Raw genomic sequence first — 12,036 nt, forward strand, 5'->3', positions numbered from 1 at the left:
TATATATATATATATATATATATATATATATATATATATATATATATGTGTGTGTGTGTGTATATGTGTATGTAGTATGTATGTGCATGTATATATACACATATATAAAGTGTATATATATGTTATATATATAAAAATTAAAAACCAAAAGTCAGTGTATTCTTCAACATAATGATAATATTCAGAGATATAAACTGCTGTATAAAACGATCCCTGACAATTTTGCTACAAGCACACAGAAAGGAAGACAGCCAAGCACTCCCCGCTCTTCACTCAACAGTTATCACAGAAGCTCCAGCTGTGGTTTTGTTTCCATTTTATGAACTAAATCACCAAGTGTTCAAAAATCCACTTTAATTATATTTTTATGAAGTCCAGGAAGAACATCATTGTAATTCATGGTACAAAAAGCAAATGACGTCTGAACATGCAATAAAAAATGGATTCACAGTGAAAATAATATATGTCAGTACTAAAATATAGTTACTTGGTTCCCTAAAGGGAAAAGGTTTCTTTTAATTATCTATTTATTCACTTGGATTATGAGAAAATACTCTTTTTTTTTCTCTTGAATGCTTTGGGGAAGTTTCTGTTTGTACTACTTTGGGTTTTGAGTCTAATGTAAGTCTCTTACTATCTTTTTGTTGTTGTTGTTGTCTTAAAACAGGGTCTTAGTATGTAGTTCTTGTTGGCCTGGAGCTTACTGTGTAGATCAGGCTGGCCTCAAATTCATCTGCCTCTGCTGGGATTAAAGTTGTGAGCTACCATACCCAGCTGAAAGTCTCTCATTCTGAAAGCCATTATTTTCAATCTTAATGTATGACAGATAGCTTGGCAATTGGATTCTCGTTACATACAAAGCCATTAGCAAAAATATGTAACAAAATTTATTGCAAAACAAACTAACTTGTCCTTATATATATAAGTTCGCTTTCTTCCTCACAGCCTAGTCTAAAGGGGCTTTGGGGGCTGGAGAGATGCTATCCATCTTCATGGAATTCCCACTTTGGGTGGCGTGTGGAAATCGTAAAGGGCAATGTAACCACTTAAAACATCTCTTTTAAATGGATTATAAAACTGAATCTGGGTCTCAATTCAGAAGGAAAATGTAGCTTCAAATAAAGAATCCATCCCTTTATGGTTTTCAAAGTTTAATCTTAAGTCAGCTCAACACTTAGTGAGTAACGGTGACAGCCTCCGGGACTGTGATCGGAGGACACGGGAAAAACATTTCTGTGCAACATATGCACACTGTGACCCAAGCTGCTGAGAAGTTTCATATGGAGGGCATGCACGAATTTCATACTGACACAGTTTACAATACCTTGGGGGAAAGATCATGGGTTCCCGGGAAGTGTCACAGAATCTATATACAAATGCATGAGTCAATGGGAGACCAAAATACAAGTTTAAAAATACATTTGGAAATCATTTCAAAGCCCAGTATCACATTTACTGACAATGGAAAAAAAATCTAACATCCTATAGAATATCATGTAAACCATGAAAATGCAGCTTTATATAATTCAAAGCCTCAAAAGAAAATAAATTTCGGGTTTATCTTCACTGCTTGGTTCAGTCTGCAGAACTGAATTATCCGAACAAAACTGGTCCATGTAGCCATAGCGAAGGGCCGTGCACGCTCCCTCTGGGATGCCTCGACCCTCTAGGCCACCAGCTTTCATGTTCCTCAGGTAGCTTGCAATGTATGAGCCCGTGGAGTGACGGTTCACAGCCAGAGCAGGGGCTGGCGGTTTACTTCTAAGGACCACTCCTCCTCTGGTGCTCTGGGTCATAGCTTTTTGCTTGCCAGCTTCCTGCTTCTCCTTGGCACGGCTAGCAATGTTGCGCACTCTGCTCTGACTTCTAGATGACAACTTTCTGACTAATGCCCTGGGGCACTGATTGACATCCTGCTTTGAGTATAGCACTTGACAGCTGTCTTCTTGGTCAAAGGATACCAGCTTCCGGAGCTGTTCGGTTAGGGCATCTAAAGGCTCTAGTGACTTTGTCTTCATAGTCACGTTCTTGTCTCTAATGTCATTTGTCACAAAACTCCTACTAATACATTGGTACTTGCTTTCAAAATTGCAGGCAATGTCCTCTGATGTTAAGTCCCCTAGACTTTTGGATTTGCATGGACTTGGGAGTTTCAAAGCAGCCAAAGGAGCATGTGCTGACTGTGTGGGTGGAGGGGCATGCATATCTGGAGCCCTAGGCTGCTGGGACCCATAGATTTGGTTCGTTTTTGCATCTGAACTTGAGAAATGGTTATACACAAAGCCAGCACCCTGATAGGTTAGATGAGAAATACCGTGATTTTTGACACCTGGAATACTGTTGAATATTTCAGAAGGGAGGAGAGTCTCTTTACAGTAGCCGTTCCTCAGGCCTCTCTGGATGTGTTCCACCATCTCCTGGCTCTGCTGTAGTTTTAGTGGAGAAACAAGTTGATTCGGAGCGTCTCCCCCATAGTCACAGGTTGCTAGAGACAGGTTTTCAGATTCTCCATCAATTTCCACAAGACTGCTCTCTGCAGAATTTATACAGAGAATGGGGTCTGCAATTATATCTTCCATGGCCAACTCCATGGAGAGAGCAGAGCTGTTCATCATTTGCCTTTGGTTCTCTTCATGGGTGGGGCTTTTGGGAAACTGACCAGGAGAAGCATCAGGGGACCCATGCAGGTTGCCTTCCATGACCCTTGTCTTTGTTTTATCAGAAGGGTCATCACCTGGCTTTGGTGTAGAGATGTGAGAGCCAATTGCTCCACAAGCAACTATGTTATTTGTCAGTTTAGTGGTTTCAGCACTAGAGAGCTTGTTCAGCTCAGGAGATGAGCACAAGAAGGAGGTCTTGTGTTTCCCCTGGGAAAAACCATGCTTAAAGGGTGTTTGGAGGCCCAGTGTGATCGGCAGAGGGGCACCTCCTGAGGTCCCACTGGTGCTAAGGAGATGAGAAACCACAGTAACGTTAGCCGGGTGGTTGCTCTCTTCAAACTGGCCAATCAGTGCTGAGATGGAACTGCCCGACTGATTCTCATTTGTTAAAGTCACGTCATCAATGAGATTGGAAATGTCAGTGTCCTGTAGAAGCGCAGTTGAATGTAAATCAGGGATGTCAGAACAGAGCGCGGAGACGTCGGAGAGAGAAAAGGACGTTGCAGCTCTGCCCTTGGCTCGGCTACCTTCCAGATTCTCCACCTCCAGAGAACTTTGAGAAAGAACGCTTCTGGACATCGCGCTTTTCCCTCCCGCTGAGCTCTCGGCATGCTCATTTTCATTGGTTCTCATTCCATGCAGATCTTGCAGTCCCTTTGTTGGAGGATCAAGCGCCAAATGTTTCCTTGGAGAGAGGAGTTTTTGGGGACTGTGATTTTCCTGGCAATCATTTGTCATATTTGGTTTGATCCTCCCACTCTTCGCACCGGGTCCTCCACACTGTTCTGGGTTTGATATACTGGCAGTTGGCCCTTGGTTGGCATCTTTGTGGAGGAGTGCACTGGAGGAGGAGGATAACTTTTTGTTGAAATTTGGAAAATGTGGGTCTTTTATAGATGGTGCCCCCTTTCTTCTGTCATCCTTGTCCTCTGCTAAATAAAGAAAACAGCATTTTAGGTAAAGTGTATCCCTTTTTGTAGGCCCTGGGACAGTCATGTTTGTCTTGACACAGACAAATGGAAAATGTAAATCTGTTTTACATTGTGACAGAATATAATTATGGATAAGCAGAAGTTTGCAACACAGTGTCTGTGTGATGGATAAATGGTGAAATATATTTACAGGAACTTCACTGAGCTTCCTTTTGAATGTCTATTACATCGGCTGAGGATGTAATATTCATTGTCCAGATAATGTCAATGAGTTACTATGCTTTCAAGGTGAGGATTACCTTACGCTGCTTCCTATTCAGATCTGTACTACACAGAAGCATGGCAACAAAAACAGAACAAGACAGCTCTGTTAAACAAGGCACTACGGCACCTGCAAACAAGACACTAGCAGCTTTCAAAGTTACACATGTATTAGCAACAGGTGAACCACAAAGGATAGAATTTTTAAAAGACATTTTCGAAAACTGTTTAACCAATTAATTTCTAACACAATTTGGAAAGTACAATATGTGCACAAAACTATTCATATCTATTTACTTAAAGTAAAGGGACAACCGGTCATCAATTCCAAATCAGTACTGATATTTAATACTCTCTTGATAATATTCTTTACTTCAGTACAAAACTGTATGTTGCATTCTTCCCCCATTCCCCTCCAAGGTGGTAGTGAGATGTTAAATAAGGAAAACTGCAAAAGCATACAGTTCACAGTGAGCTAGAATACTGCATCCCTTTGGTGTGCACTGAGACAATGCTCAGTGTTCAATTATTTTTTATCTGATTATTTGTCCTTTAACTCTTCCAAAGTCATAAAATTTTATTCATCATCTAAGAAAATTAAGTTTCCCAAATTGTAAACCATTAACTATTCCATGACATCATTTTCAGAAGTAGATACTTTTGTAGAGACAGGCTATTTAGAACTTTGTATTCTGATTTTTTTTCTCAATGTATCTGGGATCAGTGCAATGGCTGCATATCATTCCATATTTGCTGTAAGTTTAATGCATGTGATTAGTCCTTATATCTTTTTAAATGTAGGAAAGAAGCACTTTCTTTCTCCTGCTTCTCAGCTCTTCCTCCAGGCTCAGCATCTTTTGCAGCTAGCAGACTAGTTAGTATAGACCTCTACTGAACTTGACTTTTCTGAAACGGCTTTTTAAAATAAATTTAAAGCCACAAATATCCCCTCTTCTCTGACATTACACTTAGCAAAATTTCAAACATTTTCCCAGTGCTAGATGGACTCCAGGGCCATGCAAACTAGGAAAATTTCAAGCTTGGTTCCTCCTTTTCTAATAAAGTATTCAAGAATTGGCTTTTCTATTCTCACTAGAATACCTCACAATAAGAACCAATACAAGCAAAAGAGCATTTGTGGAAAAACAAGTCGCTGAAGTTACATTGTTTGGATGAAGACTAATTTTGCTAAAATGCAAAAACAAAGTATCACACTCTGTGTGTTTGAGATAATTCCAGAGATAGTCAATAGACAGTTTTGGAATAGGAAAAGGAGTCAGAGAAACAAATTAAACAGCTCTGTGTCACTTTGTAAAGCGGTCATTCTCATCATCAAGTTGCTCGAATGAGTCCATCATATTCCAAGTTGGGGAAAAAAATGGCTCCTAATTCCTACACTTGTAAAGCCTACAAGCAAGCAATGGCCTTGGGCATGCCTCCTCCCCTGACACCATCCAGAGCAGGGTGCCTCAACCATACCCTAAGAAGAGAAAAAATATCCAAGTAAGACAGGTGATGACTGGCTTTAAACAGTGTCCGTTCAACATAAACATTTTCAACCACAAATGCGTTTAATAATGAAAAGTAATGCAGCTGCATTCAATGCCAGAAAAGCCCATTCAACCCTGAGGACAAACTCAGTATGATACCTCTTTCTTGACCCCTTGTTCTTGTTCTAAATATGCTACCACTCAGAAAAATAACACTGTTTATATTTTGTAGTTTCCCCCTCCCTCTCAGACTGGTATGTTCTAAGCTATTCTACCTGGTGTTCTTTCCTACAGATAGAAATAGTAAGGCCATTTTTCTACTCTCTTACCCAAGAATTAAAATCTTCCTGCATAGAATTATTAACTTTTCAGATATTTTAATTGCAGAATGATAGCACTGTCATAATAGAAACAGGGGACAAAAAATGCAGCTTAGAGAACCTGAAAGCACCTTACCCAGATGGTTTTCTTTTCCATCCATGTCTTTTGCTGCTGCTTCAGATATTGGCAGTGACAAAGCCCCCAGAAGACTCTTGTCAACAGGCATAGACACAGGACGCACTTGCAGGCTCCGTGTGGTCCTCCTCAGGACACCATCTTGATCTCTTGCAGCCTCAGAGACAGAATCTTTTATCTCAACCATTTCTTGGAAGCCCACTTTGCTCTTTTTCCTGCCTTTGGCTGGCGCACTGGCTGTACGTCGCAGAATTCTATCTCCAATTGATCGCTTCCGAATATAATGCGAGTTGTTTTCTGAAGAACTGTGCCTGGGATTCTTATTGAACAGCCCTTTCAGGCCTTGGAGCTGTCTGTTCTGAGGACACAAAAGGACCAACCACAAGTTAAGAACATGTCATCCTGAGAAAATATTGTCTTTAAAATGACTGCTCCATGAAGAATGAACATGAGGTGAAATTTTATAGCCATTGATTGAAGGATGTTTAAAATAAGAAAGCAGCTCACAGTGGGTCCATACATGCACACATCTCATCAGCTTTATTATAGGAGGAAGGCAGTCTTTCAATTTCATGGCCAACGTTTCCAGAATGCTCCTACCCAGAGATAATAATATGGTAGAGATGCTTCTATGGGTAACAAACGGATAAGACTTCAGCAGCTTGAAGCAACGAATGTGTGTTTCATGGGAAGCAGAGGATGGGAAGATGTGAGGAGGCATGCCACCACAGTCATTTAAAAAGAACACGCTATTGAGAGTGCAGGGCCATGCTGAGAAACTACCTTTGTAGCTCCTAGAAAGTGCAATATGGTATAACTGGGGTTGAGGATTAAAGGACTCCACTGCAGGGGAGAAAAGAAAAACACAAGAGAACACAGTTTGGGCTCATTCAAATAGGCTGTACCAGTAAACAAAAAAGAAAATGTGAGTACCTGTATAAACTCTTCTTCCCACTTCTTATAATTTTCTTTTCTGTTCATTCCTTGTTCAACCCAACACCAGCACTTTATAGTATGAGCATTCCAACCCATACATACGCTGAACATGATAAATGACTCAAAATTGGTCATTTATTTAGGAATGAAACAAAAATTATATAGAATATTTGTATTTTATTTCTGGGCTAAGTTTTTTTTTAAAAAATCCTGGTTTTCCACCACTCTGATGAGAGTTCGAGACATTATATAGTTGTACTGGACTTTCTAGTATCCAGGCCTTATCTTCAAATCATTTACATATGTCTCTGTTTAGGTTAACAGAAAGAGCCCAACAAGCTGTGTAAATAGGAACTCAAGTGTGCAAGGCTTTACATTCAGCATACTCAGAAATAGAAACCATTTGTTCCCTTCTGCTGACTGATAGGAGGCTAAGCCTACACTCCCAGCCCGAGTCCCAGTGGGTGGTCCCAGCAATACCGAAATTAGCCGAAGCTATGTTCATTTACTCCATGCCAGGCAACTTTCAGAGAATAGCAAACGTATTTTTGAAGCAGGTACTATTTTTACCTCACAGTTACACATGAAGAGTGAATTCAGAGAGAACGCCAATACTCTGGAGAAGCTCAAGCAAGGCAGCACAGACCATGGTATCAAGCAACATGGGACAATCTGGGCACCGTCTCATTCTACAATCCCTCCAAGCCACACCTAGTCCTGATAATCCAGAGCAGGGCCCGAGTCTCCACCACTTGGCATGACCAGAGGACCACCCGTGGGTGTACAAAGCACCATCCCCCTCTAGGCAGAACTAGACACCTGTTTGTGATATTGTGTCTCCCTTCCTTCCAATTTCACTTTCCCTATCTCCTTCTCCCTCTCTCTTCCCACATCCCTTATCTTCTTCCTTTCAGCCTAACTCCCCTATGTCTCTCCTTTTTTCCTCTCTCAATTTCTTCTTTAGGCACTTTTAAATCCATTCACACTTTATTAATGGTTTTTCAATTTATAATTGTTCCATATGAATGCTTCCTGCCTAGACATGGCTAGGATCATAGCTAGATTAACATAGGCCATTCATCAAACCTCTGAGATACCACATTTCCTTCTGTAGAAAGTACACCTTTTTAAGAATTACAATAAAATTCAATTTTTAATGGTATTCATTCTTGTCATCAAAATGATCTCCTGAAAGTGTGACAAGCTTCTGAATTCTATTAAACGTAGAGAGCACCCCTAGCAAGGAGGAATGAACACACCCCTGAATAGACAGAGAAACATGGGTGGACATGACTGGAAGGATACCTGAGCTTGCTGACAGACACCCACAAAAGAACACTTTGTCATATGTACATTTCTTTAATATGTACATTTCTTTTATGGAATCAGTAACTTCCTTGAGGTCTATACTGTTGTGGTATGCCTATGATCTTTCTCACCTTTCCAAAGATTTCATTGATTGTTATGTGAACGAAAATAGATGCTTCCGTGAGTCCTTCCAGGTAGACATGCCGGTAGCCTGTAAAAGCAAAAAGAACAGGTTCTTTCAGTTGAATTCGTATTTGGCTTTCCAGAGAGTGCAAGCATCTGTCTTAACTATCATCCTTTACATTTTATGCATCATGTTATATCACATCTGTTCTATAACACACAATTTAATTTCATAATGAATTTGATGAATATCCTGTTTGCCCCAGGTCATATATTAAATCTTCCAAAAATAAAAGATTAACTGAGCATATGCTAGAACCTAGATACTCCTCCCTCACAGTAGAAAACAGACAGACAGAATAGTCAATTTAGAGATAAAAGGCTAGCTTGTACCTACCAGGTACTAGGCTGCTGAAAGTCACAGTCCTTTGTCCGACAAAGTCTCTTCCGATAGGATCATGATCCCACACAAGAAACCGAACCAAAGCTATTTCTGGCATGTGAACTGTAAAAGTTAGGGTTTCTTCCCACACAGGGTTAAATCCTTAGAGAAATGGGGAAAAAAAACAGAAAAAGCAAAGGGCTTGGCTGGAAATGATTTAGCTACAAAGTCTATAGAGCAGACAGTGAAAATTGTTTGCAATGTTTATTAAACTCATGAAGATGCCTGAACCTCTCCAGGATGTCCAGCTGAAATAAAGCCTCGGAGTTTACCCCACTGTTAGAAAATAATTGGTAGTAAAAGCTGTCTGTAAATTATCACATCAATTTTATTAATCCCAGAAGCTCCATTGTATCAGGAAGCTTCTTAATAGTCATTAAAATGCTTCAATAAGCTTAAAAATTATAGTAGTATCCTAGTATTCTAACAGTATTTTAGCAGAAATGTTACAGAAAGTTGCCCCTGATAGGATCGTATTTCTCAGCTACCAAAGGGTCTCCTCCTATTCATAAGGTGCCTTATAGCTTTCGATCCTCTGGTGTACATAGTCATTTTTAATTCCTACAGAGACATTTTTCGAGTAGCAGGTCAAGGGCTTGTGGGTTTTCTTTGTTTTGGTTTTTTTGAGATAGGGTTTCATTCAGTAGTCCAGGTTTGCTCTGAGCTCACGATCCTCCCAGCTTCACCTCCCATGTGCTGGGACAGGAGCCACCACACCCAGCTTGTTTTGTCTAAGTAAGAAAAGCATACACCCCTTATCAAGTTTCAAACTAGAACTTTTCAAATTTGTACAAGCAACACATGCTTATATTTTTGAAAGTCCAAAAGCATTTGTAACTGATTGTATAGTTTGGGGAATTGCTGTTAAAAGAAGTATGTCTGACCTCATACAGTGAGCAAGAGTCCCAACTTAGACTGTGTGCTACAGCATAAGTGGCTTCCATGAAGCAAGAACTTTATTTCCACACGTATGGAAAATAAATGAGAAGGCACATGGCTTGTTTCAAAGACTGCTATAGTCCACATGTGGTTTATCCCCTAGTAATTATAAGTGGCAGTCTTCGCACCCATTGTGACTATGTTATGGTGTAGAGCCAAGTGTTAGGTTGTGATCCTATGCCCAGAAAGTATTGATGGCTCCTTACGAAACCCTGGTGAGTTCTCACCAGAGCTGCTACAGAGCAACCCCGTCTACTTCCAAGTTCCTCAGGTTCCTGAATTCCCATGTGAAGTTTTACACATAATCCTAACATGATGCCACCTGCCGCGATTGGAGTTAGACAGGGCAACCCCAACAAAAGCCAAGGCCCCGTGGGTTAGACCTCCAGCCTCCAAAATCATGAGATCTTTTTATAAACCTATTTCCTTCATAATGACTCCCCTCAAGTACTATTAAAATAATGGCAAACGCGGTGAGGTTAAATACAAAAAGACAAAAGACATTTACTTCTTGATGAAATTTTCTTGGACAAAATAATTACAAAAACTGCTAAAAAGTCTACCATTCTGAAAGGTTTTTTCTGAAAAATGAAAGTAAGTTCTATCAAACATAGGCACTCAGGAGGAGTCAACCACTTTGCTCTATAAAAAGCCTCAAGGTCATGAAATAATGACAGACTGAACATCAAAGTCTCCTGGTGAACAAAGGAGATTCTCTTTTCTGTTGACTTTGTAATGAGATCTCAGTGACTTTTGCTACTAAGAAAGGAAGGAATAATTTCTTAAGCCCTGAGAAAACCCAACATAGGAAGGACTTCTTTAAGAATGTCATATCCTGGGGCTAGAGAGATGGCTCAGTTGTTAAGAGTACTGGTTGTTCTTCCAGAAGTACTGAGTTCAATTCCCAGCAACCATATGGTGGCTCACAACTATCTGTACTGAGGTCTGATGCCCTCTTCTGGTGTGCAAGTATACATGCAGGCAGAACTCTGTATACATAATAAATAAATCTTTATTTTTAAGACTATTATTTCCTCACAGGTTCACCCCACTTTTGAACAACTAACATTTCTTCAAGGTCTCCCTTTAAGCCACTGATTTTTCTAACGTTCTGATACCACGACTTCCAATTATTTTAGAATATTCATTATCCTAAATTAAGAAAATATGTATGAAATAATACCTGTCATATATAGGACACACAAATATAATTTTATAAGATTATCCAGAAAAATATGCTAGACTTAAGTAAAGGCAGTGCCTTCCTGCCACTGTTGAAATACTGGCCCCTCACCATATTTAACAAATGAATGTGCCATAACATTCTGGCCTAAACTCTAGAAATTTTCATGCTCAGAAAGGCAAACAGCAACAAGAACAAATGTGGGGCAGTGGGCTGTGAAAGGCAGCTGGGTACTTGGTTGAGTGCAGGTCTAGAACCCCGGATACTCTAATGGGACAGTAGAAGTTCAGCCTTGCTCTTGGACCCTGGTTCCTTTCACTTAGCTTCAGCCATCCACAGCTCCTCCCAAAGACAGCTTTGTTGCCTTCAGTCACATAGCACAGGTAGAGGGCATGATTACAGGCCCAAGAGCCTCAAGAGATCTCCATATTAATGAGATACCTAAAGGCCAGGGGGCATACCCAATTAAGCATTCCTTCTCAGACCCCCCCTCCTTGCAAAAGATATTTAACCTCAGGTCCACCCTGAGAACATGGGGTACAGCTTCATCCACTTGCTGCCATGACAATAAACTTTTTAAAACAATGGACTTCCTCTAGTACTTGGGGCTCTCCGTGGGGGACTGTAGAGATGTTCTTCAACTACCAAGCCACCACCAAATCTCCTGCTGGAGGACCTCCATGTTCTAGCCACGGAGGCTGTCAACTCAAGCAAGCTAGCCGAGCCAGCCATGACCCAGCCAAGCAAGTGGTCTCAACCAAGAGAGTCATACACCCTGTGGGGCACCGATAAAGCTTCTATCCCTCGTCCCTCTCAGCTGCGGGCCAGTCGAGCCCATATGCCCCCATCTCAGTCCTTCTGTGCTCTCCCACTGGCACCTGGGTGCCCAAGGGCTAAGACCAGATGGTCTCTGGTTGGCCACCTCAGCCCAGAAACCCCCAATCCAAGAGCTCTGCCCCTGCGGGATCTCAGACTGGGATCTCCCTACACCCAGAGTGGAACTCAGTGACTTCCCCTAGCCCGGCATCCACCCAGAACCTCATGGAGTGAACTCAGTCAAATTCCCGTGCTTCTGCCCACCTGAGCCGCCTGGGGCGGCAGACATGTGGGACCCACAACTCAGCCCAACAGGACCCACACCCATGCATGAGCCACAGCCCCACAACCAAAAGCCAAGAAGAACTGATTAAACATGTTGACTTCACAAATGCAAGCTTTGAGGAGACTTATTTAGGAAAACACACACCTCACATTATAAGTAACACACTAGGAAGTATTCTCCTATGTGAGTTATGAGCCCAGGTCT

General features: G+C 41.1%; 1 protein-coding gene across 3 annotated transcripts in view; it reads right to left on the reverse strand.

Annotated features, from left to right (window-relative positions):
- Positions 1 to 299: 299 nt before the first annotated feature.
- The window catches only part of Plch1 (phospholipase C eta 1), a 184,820-nt gene continuing 173,083 nt past the window's right edge, over positions 300 to 12,036 (reverse strand). The window contains exons 19-23 of one of the 3 annotated variants that reach the window (XM_028763495.1): positions 8,564 to 8,710; positions 8,175 to 8,254; positions 6,583 to 6,642; positions 5,800 to 6,157; positions 1,492 to 3,592 (exon numbers count right to left, since the gene is read on the reverse strand). In XM_028763495.1, the coding sequence (XP_028619328.1) occupies positions 1,527 to 3,592; positions 5,800 to 6,157; positions 6,583 to 6,642; positions 8,175 to 8,254; positions 8,564 to 8,710 (2,711 nt within the window). In that variant the 3' untranslated portion in view covers positions 1,492 to 1,526. Of the gene's footprint in view, positions 3,593 to 5,799; positions 6,158 to 6,582; positions 6,643 to 8,174; positions 8,255 to 8,563; positions 8,711 to 12,036 lie in introns of all 3 variants that reach the window. The other 2 variants (XM_028763496.1, XM_028763497.1) reach the window with 2 other exon arrangements.

Source organism: Grammomys surdaster, unplaced genomic scaffold (genome assembly GCF_004785775.1).
Source record: "Grammomys surdaster isolate TR1022 unplaced genomic scaffold, NIH_TR_1.0 139, whole genome shotgun sequence".
Classification (NCBI taxonomy): domain Eukaryota; kingdom Metazoa; phylum Chordata; class Mammalia; order Rodentia; family Muridae; genus Grammomys; species Grammomys surdaster.